This window comes from Lynx rufus, unplaced genomic scaffold (genome assembly GCF_022079265.1).
Source record: "Lynx rufus isolate CCGP_SWC_20201006 ecotype Redwood Valley unplaced genomic scaffold, mLynRuf1.p SCAF_16, whole genome shotgun sequence".
Classification (NCBI taxonomy): domain Eukaryota; kingdom Metazoa; phylum Chordata; class Mammalia; order Carnivora; family Felidae; genus Lynx; species Lynx rufus.
The window spans coordinates 2,881,725-2,909,207 of record NW_025814830.1 but is presented as its reverse complement, the minus strand read 5'-3'; the positions used below and the strand labels follow the sequence as shown (position 1 = coordinate 2,909,207).

Here is a 27,483-nt window from a genome sequence, read left to right as displayed (position 1 = left end):
CGGTGCGAGGCTGGGAGGGGGACGGACGGGACCGGTCGCCGTCGACCCCGCAGAAGCTGGGGGCCGGGACTCCTGGGTCTGAGGGAGGAGGGGCTGGGGGCCGGGACTTCCGGGTCTGAGGGAGGAGGGGCTGGGGACCCGAACTGGGTCTGAGGGAGGAGGGGTTGGGGGCCGGGACCCCTGGGTCTGAAGGAGGAGGGGCTGGGGATCAGGACTCCTGGGTCTGAGGGAGGAGGGGCTGGGGGTCAGGACTCCAGGGTCTGAGGGAGGAGAGGCTGGGGGCCGGGACTCCTGGGTCTGAGGGAGGAAGAACAGGGGCCAGGACTCCTGGGTCTGAGGGAGGAAGAACAGGGGCCAGGACTCCAGGGTCTGAGGGAGGAGGGGCTGGGGGCCAGGACTCTCGGGTCTGAGGGAGGAGGGGCTGGGGGCCTGAACTGGGTCTGAGGGAGGAGGGGTTGGGGGCCGGGACCCCTGGGTCTGAAGGAGGAGAGGCTGGGGGCCAGGACTCCTGGGTCTGAGGGAGGAGGGGCTGGGGGCCTGGCAAAGGGGCTGGAGGGGCCAGTACTCCTGTGTCTCAGAGCCGGTAGGAATTAGGGGGCTGCTTGCCTCATACTCTGCCAGGTTCTGGGCATGCTCAGGAGAGTCTAACGCTTCTGTAGGACCTACTATGTGTCGTGTCTGCCTGTTGCACCATAAGCAAAACCGCTTCACTTGAGGGACTCTCATTTCCAGTAACCTTGATGTTTACCTTTGAGCAAACAAAGGTGGGGGGGGGGCGGGTGGGCAAAAACCCCTCATTCCCGGCACCTGGTTGGCTCAGTCAGAAGAGCATTCGACTCTTGATCTCGGGGTCGTGAGTTCGACCTCACGTTGGGTGCAGAGATTACTGGACAAAAAAAAAGAAAATTTAAAAAAGAACTCTCCAAGGTGCCTGGCTGGCTCAGTTGAGCAACAGACTCTTGATTTCGGCTCAGGTCATGATCCATGAGCAAGGAGCCTGCTTGGGATTCTCTCTCCCCCTGTGCCCTTCTCCTCTGCTTTCGTGCACGCGCGCTCTCTCTCTCTCAAATAAAAAACACACAAAAAAACAACTATCAGTCGTGGAACTTCTAGTATTTGGGAGAGAGGCAGGCATAGACAAATCAGTATGCAATCTGACCTCTGATGATGTGAGCTATGTATGAATAACAAAGAGCTTAATGCAAAAGTGTGAAGGGGGTGCTGTTTCAGTTTGGGAGGTCAGGGCCTTTTTGAGAAAGTGACTCGGGAGAAGACCAAAATAAAGCAAGGGAGGTTTCCAGCCACGACAGAGTATATCATGGCAGAACGTTTTCACTGAGGCCACCTGGAAAAGCAGCCAGGATCCCACAGAAAAGAGGCTCATTCTGCTGGAGGGGCCAGAAGCGGAAGCAGGCAGAAAACAGGGTAAAGAGGCTGGGGATCTGAGCAGAACTTTCAACGGTGTCATGGGACCGGACACAGAATTGGAGTGCAGAGCTATGTGGGCAGGGACTGGAAGGGCCAGAATCTGGGGGGAGGGAACAGTGTTGAGTCAGCCCGACACCTGCTCTTGTCCCCTGGGCAGCCTCATGAAACAGGATAAACACAGTCTGAAGTTCAGGGTCTCCTAAAAAGTAGAGGCCCAGTAAGCACCCGTTAGGACCCAAGTAGGGTTACAAATTTGAAGTAAGGGTCACCCGGAAGTAGGCCCATCCACAAAAACACCAGAACCCAGCTTCAAACACAATCCCAGAGCGGATTAAGAAGATTCCCGACTCCGAGGGCGCTTGGGTGACTCAGTCGGTTAAGCGGCCGACTCTTGATTTCAACTCAGGTCATGATCTCACTGTGAGTTCAAGCCCCACATCAGGCTCTGTGCTGACAGTTCAGGGCCTGCTTGGGATTCTCTCTCTCCCTCCTTTTCTCTGCCCCTCCCTCCCTTCTCAAAAATAAATAAACTTTTAAAAGTGCAACAGCAAATATCAACCCGCTGGAAAGTGAGGAGAGGGAGTGTTTTCTGGACAGGGTGAGGGCAGAGTCAGCCCTGAGGGGCAAGGCATCCAGTGTTCTGTGAGAAATGCACTGTGTCTCTGAAGCTGAGTCCCCAGGATGAGTGGATTTTCAGAGGGTGACTAAGGAGAAGCTTGGACGTGCTCTGGCCAGCATCTCTGTCCCCTAGGACAGAATATCACGCCAGTCAATCCCCTGACTTCTGATCTCTGCATCTGAGGCAAGTCAGGGAACTGCCTCCAGGGGGCGCTCCGCCCATCCTGCCAGACCTGGGGACCTCCCAGCCCAAGGGTTGGTGCTGTCCATGGTTCTGGAGCAAAGCTGGGTGAGTTCAGGAAACCCCAACTCTGCCAAGGACCCCAATCCATAGGTGCAAGGTCCCGAGCTCTAGGCTAGCAGGGCACCTAGGTCGCAGCAATTTCTGAAAGTCCGGGGCCTTCTTAGGAAGGAGAAGCCAGAAGAAGGGGTGGAGTGGACTGGGCTCATCTCTGCTTTTCCCCTCAACCCTCTTGTTGCCTTAACATGCTTTTCACCTTGTGGTGTCTGCTGGCGGAGGGACAGGGAGGGACAAGGTCTTCTCTGGGGTTCCAGGTTATGTCATGCTGCTGGCCCTTGGACCACACTTTAAGAAGCAACCCTGTGCCCGGATCTCCCTCCGAGCAGAGGATTAGGAAAGAGATGGAGATTCACTGGAGGTCCTCACGTGCTGACTCAGGGTTGTACCTTTCTACATATTGCCCCGTTGAACCCTCACAACCAATCCTAGAGAAGACTGGCTAACAATTCTCCTCATCCAGTGGGAAACTGAGACTTGATGTGATAAGCCACCTTCACAGGGTCTCACATCACTGCGAGATCACTGTACGTTTGGGGGCTGGGGTTGTGATCCACACAAACCTGACACCATAGATAGTGACTCCTGAACCCACTGTACCCTGGTCCCGGGAAAGCAGATGATGCACACTTTATTTATAAGGGATGGAGACCATCAGACAATAGTCTGGGACTGATGGTGACAGCAGACAGCAGAAGGAGAGACCACCATGGGGTGGGGGGAATCTAAAGGTATCAAGATCGTGTCTCCAAGGACCAGTCCCCATGTCATCTTCTAACAATTTCGGGAGACTCTGCCCTAGTGGACATGCCACATGCTCGCTATTAGTGACAGAGTGGATTTCACTTAGCATTTGCCAGTGGAATGTCCCTAGAAGAGGAAGTTCTCCTGTGAACTTCATATTTTAGAGAAGCTACTAAGCTTGTCAGGCCTCCACTAAGAATTAAGATCTCGGTGCGACCTATAGAGAGGGTAGTTTTTGAGAATGTTAAGTCAGCTATAACGGAGCAGGGAACTGGGGAAGAAGCCGGGCATAATGGGGAAGAATGTGCAGAGATTTAAAACAAAACAAAAACCGGGCACCTGACTGGCTCAGTTGGTGGAGCATGAGGTTCTTGATCTTGGGGTTGTGAGTTCAAGCTTCGTGTTGGGTGTAGAGATTACTTTAAAATCTTTTTTAAAAACCCACACACATCATCTTACACCTGTCAGAATGGCTAAAATCAAAAGCAAGAGGGGTGCCTGGTTGGCTCAGTCATAAGAGCATGTGACTCTAGATCCCAGTGTCTTGAATTTGAGCCCCACGTTGGGTGTAGAGATTATTTAAAACAAGATAAACATCAGAAAAAAAAAAAAACAGGGGTGCCTGGGTAGCTCAGTTACTTAAGTGTCCAACTCTTGATTTCGGCTCAGGTCATGATCTCATTGTCATGAGATCGAGCCCCATGTCGGGTTCGACACTAGGCATGCAGCCTGCTTGGGATTCTCTCTTTGCCTCTCTCTCTGCCCATCCCCCACTTGCATTGTCATTCTCTCTCTCTCTCAAAAAAAAAAAAAAAACCCAAAAAACAAAAACACAAGAAACAACAAATGTTGGTGAGGCTGTGGAGAAAAAGGAACCCTCATGAGCTGTTGGTGGGAATGCAAACTGGCACAGCCACGGTGAGAAGACAGTATGTAGGTTCCTTAAAAAAAATAAAAATAGGGGCGCCTGGGTGGCGCAGTCGGTTAAGCGTCCGACTTCAGCCAGGTCACCATCTCGCGGTCCGTGAGTTCGAGCCCCGCGTCGGGCTCTGGGCTGATGGCTCAGAGCCCGGAGCCTGTTTCCGATTCTGTGTCTCCCTCTCTCTCTGCCCCTCCCCCGTTCATGCTGTGTCTCTCTCTGTCCCAAAAATAAATAAAAACGTTGAAAAAATAATTTAAAAAAAAAATTAAAAATAGGAGCGCCTGGGTGGCGCAGTCGGTTAAGCGTCCGACTTCAGCCAGGTCACGATCTCGCGGTCCGTGAGTTCGAGCCCCGCGTCGGGCTCTGGGCTGATGGCTCAGAGCCCGGAGCCTGTTTCCGATTCTGTGTCTCCCTGTCTCTCTGCCCCTCCCCCGTTCATGCTCTGTCTCTCTCTGTCCCAAAAATAAATAAACGTTGAAAAAAAATTAAAAACAAAAATTAAAAATAGAACTACCATATGATCCAGTAATTCTACTGAGTATTTACCCCAAGAATACAAAAACCACTAATTCCAAAAGATATACACACCTTGATGTTTATTGCAACATTATTTACAATAGGCAAATTATGGAAGAGAGAAGTGTTCATCCAGAGATGCGTGGGTAAGAAAGACGTGGTATGCATGCACAATGGAATATTGCTCAGCCATAAACAAGAATGAAATCTTGTCATTTACAACAACATGGATGGATCTAGACGGAATAAAGCTAAGCGAAGTCAGTCAGCCAGAGAGAGACAAATACCATATGATTTCACTCATATGTGGAATTTAAGAAACAAAACAAATGAACAAAGAAGAAAAGAGACAAATTGAAAAACAGACTCTTAACTCTAGAGAACAAACAGATGGTTACCAGAGGGGAGGTGGGGGAGATGGGGGAAATAGGTGATAGGGATTAAGAGTACACTTATCCTCATGATGAGCACTGAGTAAGATATAGAACTGTTGAGTCACCACATTGTACCGGCTGAAATTAATATAACATTGTATGTTAACTATACTGGAATTAAACTAAAAACTAAAGTAAAATAAAATATAAAGGAAAGGAAAAGAAAAGAAAAGACAAAATAGAAAAGAAAACCCACAGGCCCAAAATGGCGTCACTTAAGTTAACACATACCTAACTTCAGTGTCAACCTCATATAACCAAGGCACAGAGTCGCAAGTGCACCTGCTCCGAGGATCCCAAACAGACTGGGTTGGCCACTTGCTGCTGACAAAATCTGAAGGCAGAGACATAAGCGGAGGTGGGACAAGAAAGGGATTTACTCCAGTGAGGCCAACCCCGGGGAAGACGCAGGACTAACGTCTCACTCTGTCTCCAGAGTGCTGAAAATATTCATAGGTTTATATAAGGAAAATGTGGGATGAAGGGCAGTGGGGACATGTGGCTGGGCAGTAAAGGTCAGGTTGATCACGGTCTTGGGATTAGTCATGCTGGGTCTTGCTGGCCCAGGGCAGTCTTTTTATTGCTTGAGGCAGTAGTTTCAGTTCCCAACGAGGGATGCTTTGCCTGCAAGGTCTTTTGCCTGAGTGAAGAAATACGCTGGAAAGAACTTAATTAGAAAGTACAGACCAAGGTCAAAGTGGAGATGATTAAAGTCCTTGTTCTCTCCCAGAAATACAGTCTTAACCTCATTTGTTCAGAGAGCTCCTCCTTCTACTTTCCCCCTTATGGGGCCAAACCGCCCCGCAGATTCTTCTGGGGCTTCGCTGTAAACGTTCACGTCTTTTCAGTGACACCGGCCCCTTCAGGGGGTTAGTCGTCTGGATCCTAAGCATTGCCTTCGGTCTCTCAGTAGATGCGGCAACGTATGAAACGCAATTACGTGCTTGTCGATCTCATGTTCTTCCGGCTTGCTAAGCTCTCTTGTTCGTTCTCATCATTTGTATGTAGACACTGAACTATTTTATAGTCAGGAATTTTTTTAATCATTTATTTTTTTAAATGTACATCCAAGTTAGTTAGCATATAGCGCACTAATAATATCAGGAGAAGAATGCAGTGGTTCATCCCCTGCATATAACACCCAGCGCTCATCCCAACAAGTGTCTTCCTTAATGCCCCCTTGCCAATTTAGCCCATCTGCCCTCCCACAACCCCTCCAGCAACCCTCAGTTTGTTCTCTGTATTTAAGAGTCTCTTATGTTTTGTCGCCCTTCCCATTTTTGTATTATTTTTGTTTCCCTTCCCTTATGTTCATCTGTTTTATATCTTTTCCTTATGTGAGTGGAGTCATATGGTATTTGTCTTTTTTTGACTAATTTCACTTAGCATAATACCCTCTAGTTCCATCCACATTGTTGCAAATGGCAAGATTTCATTCCTTTTGATTGCCAAGTAATACTCCATTGTGTGTGTGTGTGTGTGTGTGTGTGTATACACACACGCTATATATATATATATATATATATATATATATATATGTATATATATATATATTCTTTATCCATTTATCCATCAATGGACATTTGGGCTCTTTCTATACTTTGGCTATGGACAATCAGTGCCAATGAGTTGGCCACAAGGACCTCTCCATCCCCTAAAGGAAGACGAGGTCATCTGCACAAGAAGACCCCTTATCTTTACCCCACACACAGGAGGAGAGCAGTCTTGCCTGAAACAATCCTTTCCTGTAGCTGATAACTTTCTTGCTCGCCTCCTTCTAGAAAAACTTTTCTTTTGTACGGCAATCAAAAGCATAGTGTCAGGCAGTTGGGATCAGAAAAGCTTGTTGAAGGCACCTGGGTGGCTCAGTTGGTTAAGCATCCAACTCTTGACTTCAGCTCAGGTCATGATCTCACAGGTCGAGCCCCGCATCTGGCTCTCAGTGTAGAGCCCGCTTTGAATCCTCTGCCCCTCCCTCACTCGCACACTCTCTCAAAAATAAACATTTTTGAAAAAGAATAAAAACTCAACCGAGGAAATCTGGGCATGTAATTGGCTCTAATCAAAGGCTCATGAGTTTGGCAGTGTCCCTTCCAGTAAGGAGATGGGTGCCCTGAGGAGTTGTAAGTAGCAGAAGGTGTTTAAAGGCAGGAGGGTGGCATGAGGAAGTATTCTCAAAACAAAGGAAGGATTTTTCCCCCCAGATCGGGCCATCTTTTGGGGGGAAGATCTTACCCTGCAGGTGACCTCACCAGTGCTGATCAGGAAATTTCAGACCGACTGTTTAAAGGTCACATTTCTGGGAGAGGCTGAAACCACAGTGAGTCTTGGGTTTGCTGTTGTGGGGGCAAGTGCCTCCACTCGGGGCCCATTGTTTCTTTTCCAACAGGAGATAGCAGGGGTTGGGGGGGCGGTTGGTGGACTTCAAATGCCAGGGGTGGGGGCAGATGTTTGTGATGTATTGTCTAAGCCTAGGGAGCCTTGAATGGGTTTGTGGAGAAGACTCAGGGTCAGCTCTCTGGCTGTTGGACGGATCCCTGTGGGGGCCCATAAATGAGCCAGGGAAGGGACTGGAGGTCAGGAGGTGATGGAATGTGCTGGAAGAATGGACAGATACAAGTGGGACGCAGAGAAGACCCCACAGAGATGATAAGATGCTGTATCGTGAAACCAAAATGCAGGCTGAGGGGCTGGTCTTTCCCTGGGGAGGCTTTGAAGGAGAATGACACCAGCCGGTTGCTACTGTGTGCCGGGGCGGTCACCCTCAGCCCCAGGGTAACTTTCCAGCAGGACCTTTCTGTCCAAAGAAGACAGATCAGGAGCGCCTGGGTGGCGCAGTCGGTTAAGTGTCCGACTTCAGCCAGGTCACGATCTCGCGGTCCGTGAGTTCGAGCCCCGCGTCGGGCTCTGGGCTGATGGCTCGGAGCCTGGAGCCTGTTTCCGATTCTGTGTCTCCCTCTCTCTCTGCCCCTCCCCCGTTCATGCTCTGTCTCTCTCTGTCCCAAAAATAAATAAACGTTGAAAAAAAGAAGACAGATCAGTAGGCACTGAGCCCCATGGTGCGATAGGACCTCTGTTGGCTGATTTCTCTGTGTTAATTTCTTTACTGTTCACAACCACCTTTAAGGCAGAAGGCATGATCTCTGATTTACGGAACGGGAAACTGGAGCACGCAGAGATGAAGCGACTTGCTTGACAGGCTACGCTTGAGCCCAAATCTGCTCTACCCGGGGACACCCGGACAGTCCTGCTCCTTTATATCGCCACAGGGCTCCACGCGCTTCATCAGTTGGCGCCTGACTTCTCCTCTCCCCGCAGGGGCTGGGATTCCTGGCTCCAGGCGGCCCTCACTTGCTCGTCCTGATCTCCGAGTACTCACTGGTGCCGGTGGCCTCCTGGTCCTGAGGTTCCCTCATCTTTATCCCGGGAAAGCTGAAGGAGGCGTAATGGAGCTCCTGCGGCTCCCCCGAGGGAGGGGCATCCCCGGCAGGGGTCGTTTGATCTGGGGGGCTGTCTGGCCAGGGCTTCTTCCTGGAACCCTGAGTGAAAGAGAAACGAGAGAGTCGGAGAAGGAACGAGGCAGACGTGGTCCCCCTCAAGGGAGGTTGGGCTAATGGGACATTTGTTCATTCATCCTCCTATTCACACACATTTCCTACGAACCCAATGATTCACTCATCCATTTATTTTTTTAAGTTTACTTATTTATTTTGAGAGAGAGAGAGAGAGAGAGAGAGAGCAGGGGAGGGCCAGAGGGAGTGAGAGAGAGAACCCCAAGGTGATAGTGTGGAGCCCGATGCTGGGCTCAAACTCACGAACCGTGAGATCAAGACCTGACCTGACCTGACCTGACCTGAAGTCAAGAGACACCTACCCGACTGAGCTACCCAGGTGCCCTTCACTCATCCATTTAAAATTCTGTAACGCTATGACTGATTAGGCCATACTGAAGGCTTACTAATTACATTTAATTCACACACACACACACACACACACACAGTATGAATGATACTTATTATTCCCATTTTACAGACATGGTAGACTGAGGTGGGAGGCCCAAGATTACTCATCTAGTAACAGACAGAGCCAGGAACCAAACTCAGGCCTGTTGTGTTATTGGAAATAAAAAGAGGAGAAAATATGTGAACAAAAATAGTGGAGGTAAAATTGAATTGAAGAGAGGTAAACCATTCCAGCTGAAAGGGCCCACAAGCGCAAGAAAAAAGACCAGGGAAACCTCACACCCCAATACAGTATAGTAAGTTTTAAGAATATCAAAACCAGGGCACCTGGGTGACTCAGTCAGTTAAGTGTCCGACTCTTGGTTTTGGCTCAGGTCACGATCTCATGGTTCGTGAGTTTGATCCCCGCATCAGGCTCAGCACCGCTGGACGGAGAGCCTGCTTGGGACTCTCTCTCTGCCCCTCTCCTGCTCTCCCTCAAAATAAATAAATAAACTTAAAAAAAAAGCTTTAAGAAGAAAAAAGAGAATATCAGAACCACAGGGAAAGTGTAATGTGTTTTCAGTTTGGGTTTTCTTGTATTAAGACTTCTGAGGACTTGTGGGTTTGAGAAAATTTATTTAATGCTCTGATCAACTGAGCTCCACCAACCGAGCCAGCCAGGCACCCCAACCTAGGATCCTTTACAAATTTTTTTAATTTTAGCTTGTTTTATTTTTTATTTTTTAAAATTTACATCCAAATTAGTTAGCATATAGTGCAACAATGATTTCAGGAGTAGGTTCCTTAGTGCCCCTTCCCCATTTAGCCCATCCCCCCCTCCCACAACCCCCCTTTTTAATTTTTTAAGTAGGTTCCACACCCAACGTGGGGGCTGGAACTCACCACCCCAAGATCAAGAGTCACATGCTCGTCCAACTGAACCAGCCAGGCACCCCTGTGATACTTGTTAAATCAAAAAAAAAAAAAAACAAAAAAAACCCTGTTAAAAATAGTTCAGTGTCGGGGCGCCTGGGTGGCGCAGTCGGTTAAGCGTCCGACTTCAGCCAGGTCACGATCTCGCGGTCCGGGAGTTCGAGCCCCGCGTCGGGCTCTGGGCTGATGGCTCAGAGCCTGGAGCCTGCTTCCGATTCTGTGTCTCCCTCTCTCTCTGCCCCTCCCCCGTTCATGCTCTGTCTCTCTCTGTCCCAAAAATAAATAAACGTTGAAAAAAAAATTAAAAAAAAAATAGTTCAGTGTCTACATACAAATGATGAGAACGAACAAGAGAGCTTAGCAAGCCGGAAGAACATGAGATCGACAAGCACGTAATTGCGTTTCATACGTTGCCGCATCTACTGAGAGACCGAAGGCAATGCTTAGGATCCAGACGACTAACCCCCTGAAGGGGCCGGTGTCACTGAAAAGACGTGAACGTTTACAGCGAAGCCCCAGAAGAATCTGCGGGGCGGTTTGGCCCCATAAGGGGGAAAGTAGAAGGAGGAGCTCTCTGAACAAATGAAGGAACTGGCTGGTGTTCAGTCTTTAGTCACTTACTGCCCACAATCCGTGCTCCACGGACCTCTGTTTACCAGAGGCCAGAGTCTGAGTGTGCTTACTTTCCCCATCACTGATTCAGGGGAGTGAGTCATTTGTTGAAATATGGGATCTTGGGGCGCCGGGGTGGCTCAGTCGGTTAAGCGTCCAACTCTTGATTTCAGCTCAGGTCATGATCTCATGGTTCACGGGATGGAGCCCCGCATCGGGTTCTGCACTGACAGTGCGGAGCCTGCTTGGGATTCTCTCTCTCTCTCTTTCTCTCTCTCTGACCCTCCCCCACTCATGCTGTTGCGTGTTCTCTCTCAAAATAAATAAACATGAAGAAAGAAAGATTCTCTCTCTCTCTCCCCCTCTCCCTCACTTCTCTCTCTCTCTCCCTCACTTGTGCGTGCGCGCTCTCTCTCTCTCTCAAGTTAAAAAAAAAAAAAGAAATCTCTTAGAAGAAAAATACATCCGCAGAGAATGCATGAGATCAGGTGTTTCTTGTTCTGTATCTAAAGTCTAAAAGGATGAGTTGATTTTTGAAGGAAATGACACTATATTTGCATCAAATCAGCTGCCTTGATTCAGCAGCCATGGCAATGCTTTTAATTTTTAATTTTTTAAATATTTTACTTATTTTTTTTAATTTTTTTTAACGTTTATTTTATTTTTGGGACAGAGAGAGAGCATGAACGGGGGAGGGGCAGAGAGAGAGGGAGACACAGAATCGGAAACAGGCTCCGGGCTCCGAGCCATCAGCCCAGAGCCCGACGCGGGGCTCGAACTCACGGACCGCGAGATCGTGACCTGGCTGAAGTCGGACGCTTAACCGACTGCGCCACCCAGGCGCCCCTATTTTACTTATTTTTGACAGAGAGAAAGACAGACTACGGGCAGGGGACGGGCAGAGAGGGAGCCACAGAATCCCAAGCAGGTTCCAGGCTCTGAGCGGTCAGCACAGAGCCTGACGCAGGGTTCGAACTCATGAACCGCAAGATCAGCCGAAGTGGACGCTTAACCGACTGAGCCACCAGGCGCCCCAAAGCTATGACAATTTAAAACAAGATATCAGAAACTTTTCAGACAGTATCCATATCTCTGTAAAAGAATGGTTCAGCAGGCTTATGAATCATATCTAAGAATGCTCCAGCTACCAAACCAGCAAGACTCTAAATGACATCTAAGACCAATCTGTAATTTTTTTAAATGTTTTCATTCCGCATATCAGCGATAAGTGATCAGAAAATGCACTTTTAAAAAGATGGCATTTATAACAGTAACAAAACTAGTATTAAGGAAGAAAACTGACAAAAGGTTCGCAAGATGTGTTGAAGGATTTCTACATCTTTCTTGGAAAAAAAAAAACTTAGACTAATAGATAACCTGTTTTTGCGGACAAGGAGACTTGAGTTTATAAATAAGTATATTCTTCCCAAGTTGATCTACAGATGCAATGTCATTCCAGCCAAAACACTAACAGGAGTGTTTTTTGGAACTTGATAAACCGATTCTAATATTTAATAGAACAGCAAAAGTCCAGGTATAGCCAAGACACTATTTAAAAGAAGATTAAGGAGAGGATCCTGCTCTATCAGACAGTAGGACTTAGTTTTGGGTCTGTAGATTCTATTGCCTCTATAGACAGTTCTGACTCAGGGACAGTAAAATCGACCACTGGAACAGAATAGAAGGCCACAGACAGAGGCCACGCATGTATAGACTTCTGATGTCTGACAGAGTAGAGGGCAGATCAGCAAAGAGGAGAGAGAGACATTATTCCGCACGTCGAGGAGGAACATACATAGATCAAAACTGCACACCACACACAAATCAACTCCGGGTAGATTAAGGCTTCACATGTCCAAAGGAATACGTAAAACTTTTAGTAGAAACTATACTTGAATATCATTCTAATCTTAGGAGAACAAAGACTTTTTTAGGGGCACTCGGGTGGCTCAGTCGGTTAAACGTCCGACTCTTGATTTCTGCTCAGGTCATGATCTCGAGGTTCCTGAGTTGGAGCCCCGCGTTGAGCTCCGCGTTGAGCTCCGTGCTGACAGTGCGGCCCCTCCCCTGCTCATGCTCGCGTGCCCTCTCTCTCTCTCTCAAAATAAATAAATAAACTTTAACAAATAGTTAAAAAAATTAAAATTAAAAAAGAAAGATTGTCTTAAATGAAACCCAAAAGGCATTCAACAGAAAAGAGAAGATCAGGGGCACCCAGGTGGCTCAGTTGGTTAAGCCACCAACTCTTGATTTCGGCTCAGGTCGTGATCTCATGGTTTGTGAGTTCGAGGCCCACATCGGGCTCTGTGCTGACAGGGAAGAACCTGCTTGGGATTCTCCCTCTCCCTCTCTCTCTCTGCCCCTCCCCTGCTCTCTCTCTCTCTCTCTCTCTCTCTTTCAAAATAAATAAATAAATAATTTAAAAAAAAAGAAAGCTATGTCAATCTATCTTTTAAAAAAAAGAACAGAGAAGATTAGTGAATATGGTTATATTGCAATTAAGAACTTATGTTCATCAAAGGTCACCTTTAAAAAGTGAAGACAAATTACTCACTGGAAGATATTTACAGTGCATATAACTGAAAAAAAGAAACCAGTATGAAAATGTATAAAGCTCTCCAATCAATTCAGTAAGAAAGTCAAACACCCTACGGGCTGCAGGGAAATGGGCTGCAGATGAGACCAGGAATTTTATTTTTTTAACATTTATTTTATTTTTGAGAGACAAAGAGAGAGAGAGGGCAGGGGAGGGGCTCTGAGAGAAGATCCAAAGTGGGCTCTGTGCCCAATGCGGGGCTCGAACTCTGAACGGTGAGATCATGACCTGAGCCAAAGCCGGACGCTTAACTGACTGAGCCACCCAGGCGCCCCGGGACCAAGCATTTTAGAGAGGAGGTGTTCACATGCCACCGAAGACAGAGATTTTCATGCTCCTTGACAGCTAATGAAATGCAAATCAAAACCATAGCGAGAGAGTGAGATGACCCAAAAAATCGAGAAGACCAAGCACGGAGACTGTATAGGTCAACAGGATCCAAGAGGCACAGATGGGTGTACACATGGATGCGATTGCTTTGGAAAACCATTTGTCATGATAGGAACACTCACACACCCTCTGACCTAGTAATTAAATTCTTACATAATGTTGCCAAAAAACCAAAAAAAACGAACACTCGTATGTGAATCCAATGAGAGCTGGAGCAACTCAAATGTCCAGCAAGACGAGCTTAGGCAATAGACACGATCATAAAACGAAACACCGTAAACAGGTAACTGCAGGTAACAACAGGGATGAATCTCCAGGACCGAATTTGCAGGGTGGATGAGTCCACAAAGGGAGCCGGAGAAGCGCGCACAGAGGGTGCCACCCTTTGTAGGTTCAGAAATAGTTACACGAAACAGCGCGTATCTCAGGTATACACACATATAAGGGGTAACAGTGGCAACTGGGTTCATCGTTGCTCATCATATTATGGACAAAACGAGTACGTGCAAGCAAACAATGCCCGTTCCAGGGACTGGCCGTGAACAACGCATTCCGGATAACTCCATGCAGGGCAACACGGCCCCAGTTTCATAAAAGGGCAGAAGGGACATGGTGGACAGGGGCGGAGTGAGAGACAACTGCAGCCCCCGCCGGCAAAGACACCCCAAACACGACGAAATGCAGTGGTGTTGTGGGATGTGCCCCTCGAGACGGGGCTGGACACGGAGCTCTGGGGACGTAGAGGAGGGAGGCGTGGGCGTTGGCAGGGAAGGAAATGGCAAAGCTTTCCCAGAGCAGAAGATGGTGATACGTGAAGTGGGGTGACGGAAATGGGGACAGAAGGGCATTTCTGGTGGGAGGAGCTGTACGTGCAAAGGGTCCAAGCGGTAGGGGAGACCGCGAGAAGGCCAGTGTGGCTGCACCATAGCCGGACCAGGGCTGGAGTGGCCATCAAGGGACACCTCCTGAAGGACTTCAAACATGGGACAAGGAATGTGACTTGATTCTCAAAGCACTGGGAACAAGCATCATTGAAACTCCAGAAGGGCTGGAAGGGAAGTAGGGAAGAGTGGAGTGGGGAAGTCACCTCCCAGGTGACTGCTCAGGTGACCAGGCTGGGGCAGGGGCGGGGAAATGCTGAGGAGCTCCGTGTGGAGTCCCAATGGACAGGTCCAGAGCCCCCCACTGCACGAGAAGACCCCGGCATCACTCACCCAGGCGACTGTACCCATGACAGGGTCTTCATTAGCCATGGCCTCTTGACTCCGTGACGCTTGCTTCCTGCGGGCTTTCACCCTGAAAGGAGAAAGCAACACACTGCAGCCACGAAGGCTCCCGTGGGCAGGCTGTCTGCTCCCCGGCCAATCCGCTGAGGTATCCGGTCTGGAACCAGACAGGCCAGGAAGCACTGCATCCCCCTGGGTGACCAGAGGTTTGGCCAGACTGAACTTCCATCACGAAAGATCCGTCTAACACAGAAAAACTTGTACACGCCGGGGCACCTGGGTGGCTCTGTCGGTTAAGCTCAGGTCGTGATCTCGCGGTTCGTGAGTCCGAAGCCTGCATCGGGCTCTGTGCAGACAGCTCAGAGCCCGGAGCCTGCTTCGGAGTCTGTGTCTCCCCCTCCCTCTGCTCTCCCCCTGCTCGTGTTCGGTCTCTCTCTGTTTCTCAATAATAAATAAACGTTAACATTTTTGTTTAAGTCCAGAAGAGGCAAATCTAGAGAGATGGAAAACAGACTGGTGGTCCCCTAGGACTGGGGGAGGATGGGGACAGGATGAAAATGAAGGAGTGCATTTCTTCTCTCGAGCTGCCCTACTCAGCCCTGTACTTCTGGGATGAGGGACCTCCCCGCACAGACTTACACCCAGAAGACGAGGAGACACAGACACAGGCACAGCAGGGCCATGGCTCCGGCGCCTCCCACAGCTGCAGTCGCGGTTTCTGCCAGGGAGAGCGACTTCCCTGCGGAGAGAGGGAGACCGAATTGCAGGACTCAGTCTCTTGCCTTCCTAGCTCCTTGCAGAACTCACTGAAGGGCCTGCTGAGGCCCGAGATGGACCACCCTGTCCCACCAATCGCCCCCCGCCCCACGCCCACCCAGACCGTCTTCTCCAGGATGCAGACTCCTTCCCCACCCCTACCCCCACCCCCACCCCCCACCCCCGGCTCTGCCCACCCTTCCCCACAGCCCCCAGACCTGGCAGCAACACCAGGACGGCGTCGGTGCTCTGGGCCCCGTGCTCATTGCGGGCCTCGCAGCCGAGTCTGAGGTCGGAGCCCAGCGGCCCCCTGAGGCTCAGGGAGCTGTTGGCCCAGGGCCCCTCGGAGCTGGAGGTGACGGTCAAGGAGGCGTCGCTGTGGTTCCCCTCCAGCAGCCCCTCCCCCAGCCGCCAGTGCAGGGTGGGGGCCGGCAGGGCTCGGGCGGAGCAGGTGCAGCCCAGCGCCTCGCCCTCCCAGGAGCAGGAGGGGCCGAGCAGCCGCGGGGGGCCTGCAGGGGGGGGAGGGGCAGGGTCAGCGACGCCTCTGCTCCCCAGGCCCCGGGCGTCCCGCCCCCCCCCCGGGGGTCCCCACACTCACAGACCACAGAGAGACGCAGGGAGACGTGCTGGGAGCCCAGCGAGTTCTGAGCTCGGCAGGTGAGGACTCCTTCCTCCGCAGCCCCGACTTGAGGCAGCTCCAGGATGTGGGTCCTGTACATGGGGGTGGCATTCAGGGCAGGGGACCCCCGGAACCAGCTCAGCTCGGCGGGGGGGTTGCCGGCAGCAGCACAGAGCAGCCGCAAAGCTTGGCCCTCCCAGATGAGAAGGGATGAGGTGTTTTCCAGAATGCTGAGGGCTTTGGGGGAGAGATGTAGAGAGAGGAGAGACACTGAGACAGCCGCTGGAGACCGGCAGTCTCCACGTCTCCCTCCGTCCCAGGATCTGGTTGGCATCTCCCTCGCCTTCCCTGGCCCACTGACTTGGGTCCAACAGGGCTCAAAGGCTGGGCTTTACGCCCAAAAGAGGTTGACCTCAAGTGTCCGGGCTTCACATCTTCAGAGAAGGCTCGGTGCCCCCACTGGGACACGCCTGGGCTGTTTGGTGGCCTCAGTCAGTGAACTCGGCAGGAAACAGGATGGAGGAGGCTGGGGCGGGAGGGGAGGAGGAAAACCACAGCAGTGCCCCATAGAGGTGAACAGAGTGTGCCTGAGCACGCCACTTTTGCACCCAGGCAAGGTGGAGGAGGGAGGGTGGTGATCTTTATCCGTGCTCTTCCCTTATCTGGTCCCATTCCAGCTACGATCCCCATCCCACATGGTGGAAGCCGCCCCCCCCATCCAAGGCCAGGTCCCAGCCCCCAAGAGGACAGTTCTTTCCTACCTGTGACATTGCTGAAGATGCTGATGGTGAGGTTGTGGGGGGCATCTGGGGTAGAAAGATACGGCTCTGCTTCAGAGGTGAGGATTGGGATGGAAGCTGACCCAGCACCCACGGAGGGGTGGGGAGCACTGGGAAGGGGTGGGGTGCACTGGGAAAGGGTAGGCAGCACTGACAAGGTGGGGAGCACTTGGAAGGGGTGGGGTGCACTGGGAAGGGGTGGGGAGCACTGGGAAGGGGTAGGGAGCACTGGGAAGGGGTAGGGGAGCACTGAGAAGGGGCAGGGGAGCACTGAGAAGGGGTAGGAAGCACTAGAAACAGGTAGGGAGCACTGGAAAGGCATAGGGGAGCACTTGGAAGGGGTGGGTGCATTGGGAAAGGGCCGGGAGCATCAGGAAAGGGTGGGGAGCACTGGAAAGGGTTAGGGAGGACTGGGAAGGGGTAGGGAGCACTGAGTAGGGGTAGGGGAGCACTAAAAAGGGTAGGAAGCACTAGGAAGGGGTAGGGAGCACTGGAAAGGCATAGGGGAGCACTGAGAAGGGGTGGGGAGCATTGGGAAGGGGTAGGGGAACACTGAGAAGGTGAAGATGGCCATCCTTGCTCTCTCTCCTTGCCCCACACCAGCTCAAACCCCACTACCCTGGGGGACCCTGCCCTCTCCCCAGCACTCACAGGAGACATTGAGCCAGATGGTTCTTTCCACGGTGGCCTGAGCTTCTGGCAGTTTCACCTGACAGGTGAGGTTGGTGCCATGGTCCTGCGGCCTCGGGGTGAAGGTCACCACCGAGGAGTGCAGGGTCTCGGGGCCCAGCGAGTCCAGAGCAGCCCCCACCCAGGAGAATGTGAGAGGTCTTCCCCCTTCGCAGGACCCCGGCAGGCTGCAGGTCAGCTCTGCGGGCCAGCCAGACTTGAGGGGCTCCGGGAAGTGGATGTCGGGTTCCTGTGTCAGGGCTGAGGAGGAGACAGGGAGGTGCCCGGGCCCCAGGGAGGTGGGGACCCACGGGGTGACCCTGAGAGGGTCCGGGCCTCAGGGCCCAAGCTGACCCCGGGCCCCGTTATCTCTTCCAACCGTCCCAGCCCCAAGACCCGCAGCAGGGAATGTTCCGGCGTCCTGTGCCTGCTCTGAGAGGGGGTGTCCACATCCCAGAGCCCTCCCCCGGGGTCCCTGCTGTACCTGCCACCCGCAGAGTCATCGTCGTATGTGTGTAAGTATATCTCACGTCTTCTCCTCTCTCCACTCGGAAAAAGTAGACTCCCTCGTCACTCCTCATGGCGTCTCTGATTCTCAGGGAGCAGTTGTAGGCCCAGGGGTCCCCGACGAGGCGGAATCGGCCCCGGGCCTCTGTCCTCACCGCTCTCTGTGGGTTGTTTGTAGCCACCGGATAACGGTTGCTTGAGGTGTCCCTATCCTGGAACCAGTATATGTAGAGCATCGTCCGGGAATACCGCCACTTCCAGGGGTAGGAGAAGGAACAGGGCACGTGGACACACAGACCCTCCTGCACGGTCACGGATTCCTTCACTTGGAGCTGGTACTCCTGATCCTCCCCTGGGGGGGACACGGAGGCTCAGCCGGGGCTCCAGCCTCTCCCACCTGTGCCCAGCCCTCCTCCCGAGGCCCACTCACCCCCCAACAGCAGGGGCAGCAGCAGCAGGGGCACCATGTCTGCACCGGCCAGGGCAGGAGCCCGGATGCAGGTCCTTCTGTCAGGGAGGGAAATGCCCCAAATGTGGGGTGAGGCCAAGGAAGCCCCAACAGGAAGCCGTGTGTGACAGAGCTGTGGTCACCACGGAAGGGGAACTTGGGCAGCACAGGCCGTGGGGGGTAGGGGGGTGCGGTGAGTTGGGAACTAAGAAATTATCTTGTCTCATCTCTGCATCTGACACAGCCCGTGAAAATACCGAGGGCCCCGGAGGCTGGGGTGCTCACCCAGATGTGAATCTGAGGGTGGTCACCCGGCCAATGCCATTTAAGTCAAGAGTGAGGTGAGCGAAGGGCAAGAGCAGCTGGGAAAGAGAAACAGGGAGCTTGTGGGCAGCCTCAGCCCCTTCCCCCAGCCCTTTCTCTTCCCAGCTCCCCATCAGCCTGTGCAACCAGGCGGGGGCTGCTTCGAGGAGTTTCGTGCAAGACCAGTGGGTCCTAGGTCCTCCTCACGCCCTACAGTCCCTTTCACCAAACCTGGGGCCCTCCGAGCCCCAGCCCCGGGACTTCAGCAGTCACGGGTGGGCGGGGACGCCCAGCCACTGCTCAAAGAATTTGCTGAGCCTACCAGGAAGTCAGCAGGACTCAAGCAACAGGAGGAAAATTTGCAACAGTTGTAATAGTCCACAAAGCACCTTGCCCAGGAAATACAATAGTTAGGAACTGGACGCTCCGAAAGAACAAAGGACGCCAACTGAATGACTTCTCTGCAGCCTTAAAGGATTTCCAGGCTGGGTGGAGAGGAGGGTCTGCAAAGGAAAAGGAGAAGATTGCCAGAGCGAGAGCCGCATGTCCCCCTGCAGAGGGGAGGCCACGAAAGAGCAGCGCCTGTCCTTTGATGGCCACGACGAGTGGGACCAGATGCAGAACCGGGGGGATGACGTGGCCACCTCGGAGCAGGAACTGGAACTGATTAAAGAGAGGGAAAGGGCAATTCGGCAGCTGCAGGCTCACACTTTGGACGCCCGTCAGAGGTTTAAAGATTTGCCCGTGATGATCCGTGACCAAGGAGACCCCACTGACGGCACGGAAGCCGACGGAGAAGGCCCAGAGGTGCGTGCAGACAGAGCCACGCCGGTCAGTTTCCGCAAGCTGCTTACGATCAGAAAAGAAAATCTCGCAAGAACGTCTGTATTCTGGTGCTTGTCCTGTTGGTTATCACTGTTCCCTTGGTACTTAGTATCTGACAGATTTATACATGAAGCCATTGCCTCGGAGCTACCCTCTGCTTAGCTGTAGGGGGTCCTTCTGGAACAGACTGATCCGGGGAAGAGAGCAGAGGCCGGATCGTCATAATTGAGTTAGAAACTAGCTACCCACTAGACAGTGTGTATCAATTTACACACACACTCTATTGATTTCTCAAATTAGGAGTTAATTTACGTGCATTTTGCTTGCTCTTGTATTCTGAGTGCCCTTCATCCCAAGGGCTTACTGGAATTTCCGTTCTAGATATTCTTGTTTTGACAGGTGACACCAGGGTCTTGTAATACCGCCCTTTTAGTGTAAACGAGATTCATCTTTTTACCAACAACTGGGATAGAATTACTCTCTGGGACCCAGGATCTCAGAGTCTGGCAGAAACTATATAATAAGCTAGCACTTTTCATTATGGAACCTTTTCATTTGAATTTCTTTATCTGCTTTGAAAGATTTTTAGCAATGTGTTTAACTGGAAGGCAGTTTCTTTTCTCTTTTAAGAAACGTTTATTTCTTTATTTTGAGAGAGCACGAGTGGGCACACGAGCAGGGGAGGGGCAGAGAGAGAGAGAATCCCAAGCAGGCTTCCCTGAGCTGAGAGCTGGACACGGGGCTTGATCTCACGAACCTTGAGGTCATGGGCTGAGCCGAGATCAAGAGTTGGTCGCTTAACCAACTGAGTAGCTCAGGCACCCCTGAAGTTTTCTTTTTTTTTTTTAATTTTTGTTTTAATGTTCATTTATTCTTGAGACAGAGACAGAACGTGAACAGGGGAAGAGCAGAGAGAGAGGGAGACACAGAATCCGAAGCAGGCACCAGGTTCCGAGCTGTCAGCACAGAGCCCGATGTGGGGCTCGAACTCACGGACCACAAGATCATGACCTGAGCCGAAGTCGGATGCTCAACCGACTGAGCCACCCAGGCGCCCCTGAAGTTTTCTATATTATCTGCTGGTGTCCATAGCAGCTCACCCATATGCACACTTCACTTTCTGAAGTGGTGAATTTAGTTAACACTAAATTTCTCTTGGGGGACCACACAATGTTCCATCGTAAAGTATGGGCACCAGCCTTAGAACAAAGCCCTGCGGGTAGCGTTTGGCTGACAAATCGTACCGCAGAACATTGTCCCCGTCTTCTATAATCAGAGAAAATGGCCAGCACTCACTCCCACGATCCTCTTTTTCCCTAGAAGCTCCTCTCCCATCACCGCTTAGCCTTCTCGATTCTTACCTCGATCTTCTTGTGGTGACCGATTTCTTCTTTCCGTGCAGATCTATAGAGAGTGTTCGGTTAAGTATTCTGATGCGCCCGGGGCTTCCAGAATGGAAGAGACCCACCTCTGCTCTAGAGGAGGGTGGAGTCTAGTTGAAGTAAATACAAGGGAAGCATCCTGAGGGGACAGACGGAGCAGAAGGAACACCTCCGCCACTGGAGGAGGGAAATAGACGCGGTAGGACCAGAAGGTATTGCAAGGATGGATTTCTGTTATCCCGTGAACATTGGAGTCGATGCCAGTCGCTCTTGGCATTGAAGATCCAATGAACAAAAGCGTGTGGCTTCTCTCACGAAGCTTGCAACTCCGTAACGGGAAAGGACAGGACCCGAGATGATCCGTAGTCGCCTTCATCTAGAACAGGGGTCCGGAATGCAGGCATGTGGCCAAATCTGGCCAACCACTTTGTGTATGAGTCTGACTTACCCATCCGGTCGTGGCCTATGGCTGCTTCTGTGCTACAGTAAGAGGTGAAAAACCGTATGCGGAAACACTATGGCTGCAAATATTGGCCCTGTCCCTTTAAGGAAAATTTTGCTAAACTCTGATAGAAAATCAGATGAGGAAGTGGTGAGCCCCGGGGGAGAGGGGAGGGCATCTTCTGAGAGAGATCCTTCCGAGGAACCCATGGCGATAAGGCGACATTTGAGCACAGACCTCAAAAAAAAAAGGAAACAAAAAAACCCTCCGGGGTTCATCTGCCTCAGTCTGGATAGACAAGGGAGATTTAGACTCAGCATGCTTTTGGAAGGCAAACAGGAATGGTGTGGAGGGGTTTCATCTTGTTGCTGCTGCCTGGGGTTCTGTGGTCCCGGTGCACGGTGAATATTGCCATGGCCATGAAAAGGCCGACCTTTCCACCGTAAGGATTGTTGGGCATTTGATGGCAGGGAGATTCGCAAAGCTATGCTGAGGTGGGCTTAACATTTTGTCCTTGTGGGGCACCTGGGTGGCTTGGTCGATTAAGCGTCCAACTTTGGCTGAGGTCATGATTTCATGGTTCGTGAGTATAAGCCCCAATTCCCAATCTCTCTCTCTCTCTCTCTCTCTCTCTCTCTCTCTCTCTGTATTTCTCGCTTACTCCCCACCCCCCTCCCCCCCCAAAAAAAACTAGTCCTTGTGAACCTGGCAAGAAAGTAAAGAGTCATTTTTGTAAATAATACTGGTTTGGAATAGTGGTATTAGACTTATGTTCCTAGGAACATATGAAGAGATTACTTTCTCCTCCCATGTTTTAGACTAAAAAAAAAAAAAGAAGAAGTTTCAATAAAACATTGCTGTCTTGGGGCACCTGGGTGGCTCAGTCGGTTAAATGTCCGACCCTTGATTTTGGCTCAGGTCATGATTCCAGGGTGGCGGGATGGAGTCCCGTCACACTGAGCCTGGAGCCTGCTTGATATTTTCTCTCTCTCCCTCTGCCCCTCCCCTCTGATCATGTTTAGTCTCTTAAAAAAAAAAAAAAAAGATTGCTGTCTTGTAATTAATCCTTTCTAAAGAGAGAAAGGGGAAAGTCCTAGAGATTCAGTGTGACTCACCCTCCAGCTGAAAACCACTGCTGGTTCTGGAAAAGGATCATTTACCATTTCCTTAAAACCATTCAAGTGCAGGCCAGGAAGGAAGGCATTTCCGGACCCAAATCCAGGGGAGGGGGGGAAGCAGGGGAAGGCTCAGGGTCAAAGCCCTTCTGCCCTGACGGGTTTTGGGAACACGGCATCCTCAAATGATTGTCTGCGGATCTGAGGGTCTTGTGGGACAGTGATGGCCCAGGCCGCGCAAAATGACGGATCAAGGGAGATCGGGACCCCACTGGGCAGGGACACCCCAAATCTGTGACTTTAGCAGAGAAGCAGCATTACCCTGCTGCCATGAAGGTCACGAGGCTCTACCTTTCAGGGACCCTTTCTGAAAGCACTGGGAGGGGCTCAACCTTGATAAAGCGTTCCTCAAATTGCACCATGATCATAAACACTTTAGACATTCCCGTAGCAAGCTGTAGGATTGAAAGTCAAGTTCTTGGGGCTCCTGGCTGGCTCAATAGGAAGAGCGTGCCACTCTTGATCTCAGGGTCATGATTCTGAGCCCCACGTTGGGTGTAGAGGTTACAAAAATCAATACATAGAAACCTAATACATATATATACACACACACACACATATATATATATATACGCCAGAGAGGTATCGCAAACGACTGATGAAAGGAGTCTCTAATGCTTGTGAGATATCTTATTTTTGGATTTTGAGCATTTTTGCTTTTGCAATTTGACATGGTGCATTTTTTTTTTTTTAAATTCATATGTGGGGGCCCCTGGATGGCTCAGTGGGTTGAGCCTCTGGCTTCAGCTCAGGTCATGATCTCATGGTTCATGGGTTTGAGACCTGCATGGTAAATCTGCTGACAGCATGGAGCCTACTTGGGATCCTCTGCCCCCTTCTCTCTCTGCCCCTCCCCAACGCACCCCTCCCCCTGACTTCAGCTCAGGTCTCGATCTCACAGTTCAGCAGTTCGAGCCCTGCATCAGGCTCTGTGCCGACAGCTGTCAGTCTGACAAATCTCAAGCTGCGATGACCAAAAAGACAAGAAACAAGTGTTGACAAGGATGTGGAAAAGAGAGAACTGTTGTGCACTGTTGGTGGGAAGGAATGTGAATTGGTGCAGCCACTCTGAAACGCAGTCCAGAGGTTCCTCAAGAAATTAAAACCAGAACTACCACATGATCCAGCAATGGACTTCTGGTCTGTATCTGAAGGAAATGAAAGCACTCACTCAGAAACATATGTGCACCTGTGTGTTCATTGCAGCAGCATTTACAATAGCGAAGATCGGGGGGCTCCTGGGTGGCTCGGTCGGTTCAGCGTCCGACTTCGGCTCAGGTCATGATCTCCCAGTTTGGGAGTTCAGACCCCTTCGTTGGGCTCTGAGCTGACAGCCCAGAGCCTGGAGCCTGCTTTGGATTCTGTGTCTCCCTCTCTCTTTCTCTGCTCCTCCCCTGCTCATGCTCTGTCTCTCAGAAAGAAATAAAAGTTAAAAAAAATTTTTTTTAAGGGTGCCTCAGTGTCTTAGTCGTTAAGCATCTGATTTCGGCTCAGGTCATGATCTCACGGTTTGTGAGTTCAAGTCCCACATCAGATGAACATGAGCCCTGCTTCTCTCTCTCTCTCTCTCTCTCTCTCCACCCACTCTCTCTCCGTCCCTGGTGGGATTCTCTCTCTCTTCTCCTCTCCTCTGTCTCTTCCCCTTGCTTTTGTGCCCTGTCTCTCTCAAAAAAATAAAATAAAATAAAAATAATATCTTTAAAAAATATTTTTAAATGTGTGAGTAAATCGAAAAATATGTCATGTTAATGGGTTTAAAATAATACTGTGTAAAAGTCAAGTCTACCTAAATTCATATGCAGAATCAGAGCCATATATCAACCAATCCCCCGGAGTGATTTTTGAAGAACTTGATATTTTCATTATAAAATTTATATTGGAGTAGGGATCCGTGGCTGACTGAGTCAGTAGAGCATGGGACTCTTGATCTCGGGGTTGTGAGTCTGAGCCCCACATTGAGTGTAGAGAATACTTAAAAATGAAAATATCTTGGGGCGCCTGGGTGGCGCAGTCGGTTAAACGTCCGACTTCAGCCAGGTCACGATCTCGCGGTCCGGGAGTTCGAGCCCCGCGTTGGGCTCTGGGCTGATGGCTCGGAGCCTGGAGCCTGTTTCCGATTCTGTGTCTCCCTCTCTCTCTGCCCCTTCCCCGTTCATGCTCTGTCTCTCTCTGTCCCAAAAAATAAATAAACGTTGAAAAAAAAATTAAAAAAAAAAATGAAAATATCTTTAGGGGCACTGGGTGGCTCAGTCACTTAAGCGTTGACTCATGATTTGGCTCAGGTCATGATCTCGCAGTTCCTGGGTTCAAACCCCACATCGGGCTCTGAGTTGACAGTGTGGAGACTGCCTGGGATCCTCTCTCTCTCTCTCTCTCTGCCCCTCCCCTGGGTGCACTCGCTCTCTGTCTCTCAAAATAAATAAACATTTGAAAAAATAAAGTCAAGTCCTGAGACCTAAGTCACAGTTCTTACTAAGACTCATGAAAAAAACATGCATCTGCACACACCAGGGGGGTTTAAAGTTGAAAAGCCTGGTTTTATCCAGTGTTGGACAGAATGCAGGGGACCCCGACCTCTTCAGACCCTGCTGGTGAGAATGTCAATGAGCACGGTCGCTTTGCAAAACTGCCTGACAGGACGGCGGGTCCCCTTAGTCCACAGTTTCACTTTGTGTGGTTTCAGTTCCCCTGAGGTCAGCTGCGGTCTGGATGCTTTTTCCATAGGACAACCAGAAGGTCAATGGCAGCCTAGCGCTACATCACAAGCCTACCTCATTCCCCTCGCTTCGTCTCAGAAAGTAGCGCTTGATCATCTGCATCGTCGCATCCAGAAGAAGGGTGAGGACAGCACAAGTGGAAATTCTGAGAGAGAGCCTGAGAGATCACATTCACATACCTTATAGGACGGTATATTGTCACCACGGTTATGCTTTGTTATTACTTTACTCCACTGGTTCATATCTCACTGTGCTTCGTATGTAACTTTACGATAGGTTTGTAGAGAGAGAAGAAACATAATATATATAGGATTGTTGGTTCAGGCATCCCCTGGGGGCCTTGGAACATACGCCTGAGACAAAACACCCTTGGGTTGAGTGCTGGGGATGTGGGGAAGAAGCTTTTGTTCTCACGCTGAGGGAAAGGACATCAGCTTGCCTGTGACAATCACACATCACCCTCAGGAAGCCTCCCACGTATCATGCTGGGTTGGCAGCTTTGGGTTCTCTGCAGTGAGTAAGTGTGAGAGATCCGGTCACCTTCTGTGGATGTTAAATCTGAGAAGGATGAGGGGCGCCTGGGTGGCTCAGTCAGTTGAGCAATCCAACTCCCGATTTTGGCTCAAGTCGCGATCCCAGTGTCTCCGGATTGAGCCCCGCATTGGGCTCCGCGCCGACCGTGGAGCCTGCTTACGATCCTCTCTGGGCGCCTGGGTGCCTTGGGCACGTAAGCGTCCGACTCTGGCTCAGGTCACGGTCTCACGGTTTGTGGGTTCGAGCCCCACGTCGGGCTCTCTGTTCTCGGTGCAGAGCCTCCTTCGTGTGCTCTATCTCCGTCTCTCTGCCCCTTCCCTGTGCTCTCTCTCTCTCTCTCTCTCAAAAATAAACATTAAAAAAGAAAAAGATTCTCTGTCTCTCTCTCCTGCCCTCTCCCACTCTCTCTCTAAGATTAGAAAAAAAAAATTTTTTTTAATAAAAAAAGTCTGAGCAGGGTGCGGGATTTGCTGTGCTGGTTTGTACCACAAAACTCAAATCTGCCGCTGTAGCATAAAACTGAAATAAGACAGTCAGGTGCAGCACAAGTTGCCAGCATTTCAGCGAGACAGAGACACTGGGAACGGAGTGGTAACCCCCGTGCCTGAGCCTATGGTGCCGGGCGGCCGGGCCGAGGTAGGGGGAAGCGGTTCTCAAGGGCTCCAACCACGACAGCTGTGCACCACGGGCAAGAAGAGAGAAAACCCAGGGGGCTGTGCCTGCTTTCTCGCCTGGTTTCCACTGGGCGGCATTATCCGTCTCCTGTTCCCATTCTGTCTGTCTTGACCAGGTTTATAGAAGGCTTTCGTTTGGGTACGGAAGGCAGAACACAAAAACGGCCATTCTCGCCGTCTTGACCTTTTTGTTTTATTCTTTTGTAAAGTTATTTATTTTTGAGGTGGGGGAGGGGCAGAGACGGAGAGGGAGAGAGAGAACCCCAAGCAGGGTCCCCAGTCCGCACAGAGCCCAACACGGGACTCAGTCCCATAGCCTCCAGATCATGACCCGAAGCGAAATCAAGAGACGCTTAACCGACGGAACCACCCAGGTGCCCCTGGACCATTTTTTTTTTTTCAACGTTTATTTATTTTTTGGGGGACAGAGAGAGACAGAGCATGAACGCGGGAGGGGCAGAGAGAGGGAGACACAGAATCGGAAAGAGGCTCCAGGCTCTGAGCCCAGAGCCTGACACGGGGCTCGAACTCACGGACCGCGAGATCGTGACCTGGCTGAAGTCGGACGCTCAACCGACTGCGCCACCCAGGCGCCCCTGGACCATTTTATTTTATTTTTTTTAAATTTTTTTTTTTAACATTTATTTATTTTTGAGACAGAGAGAGACAGAGCACGAACGGGGGAGGGTCAGAGAGAGGGAGACACAGAGTCTGAAACAGGCTCCAGGCTCTGAGCTGTCAGCACAGAGCCCGACGCGGGGCTCGAACTCACGGACCGTGAGATCATGACCTGAGCCGAAGCCGGCCGCACAACTGACTGAGCCACCCAGGCGCCCCTACCCCTGGACCATTTTAAAGTATACACTTCAAGTGGCACCAGCGTGGTTCAGCGGGTTAAGGGTCCCACTTCGGCTCAGGTCATGATCTCACGGCTCGTGAGTTCGAGCCCCGCGTCGGGCTCTGTGCCGACAGCTCGGAGCCTGGAGCCTGGA

The 27,483-nt window shown here is 50.9% G+C and overlaps 2 protein-coding genes across 3 annotated transcripts; one reads left to right on the top strand and one right to left on the bottom strand.

The window, feature by feature from the left end:
• Positions 1 to 8,041: 8,041 nt before the first annotated feature.
• Positions 8,042 to 18,777, bottom strand: LOC124510825 (sialic acid-binding Ig-like lectin 5). Of its 2 annotated transcripts, XM_047077488.1 has the most exons (10): positions 18,657 to 18,777; positions 18,422 to 18,498; positions 17,969 to 18,343; positions 17,467 to 17,745; positions 16,798 to 16,842; positions 16,016 to 16,273; positions 15,636 to 15,926; positions 15,301 to 15,400; positions 14,650 to 14,731; positions 8,042 to 8,499 (listed from the first exon to the last, which is right to left on the bottom strand). In XM_047077488.1, the coding sequence occupies exons 2-10, from the start codon at positions 18,456 to 18,458 to the stop codon at positions 8,308 to 8,310; spliced, it is 1,659 nt and encodes a 552-aa protein (XP_046933444.1). In that variant the 5' UTR covers positions 18,459 to 18,498; positions 18,657 to 18,777; the 3' UTR covers positions 8,042 to 8,307. The 2 variants fall into 2 exon arrangements, with proteins under 2 accessions (XP_046933444.1, XP_046933443.1); XM_047077487.1 differs by lacking the exon at positions 18,657 to 18,777 and having other exon boundaries at positions 18,422 to 18,566.
• A 23-nt stretch (positions 18,778 to 18,800) lies between these two features.
• LOC124510845 (syntaxin-12-like) lies at positions 18,801 to 20,253 on the top strand. Its single transcript, XM_047077524.1, has one exon. It carries the CDS (start codon positions 19,286 to 19,288, stop codon positions 19,727 to 19,729), a length of 444 nt encoding a protein of 147 aa, XP_046933480.1. The 5' UTR covers positions 18,801 to 19,285; the 3' UTR covers positions 19,730 to 20,253.
• The last annotated feature ends 7,230 nt before the right edge of the window (positions 20,254 to 27,483 follow it).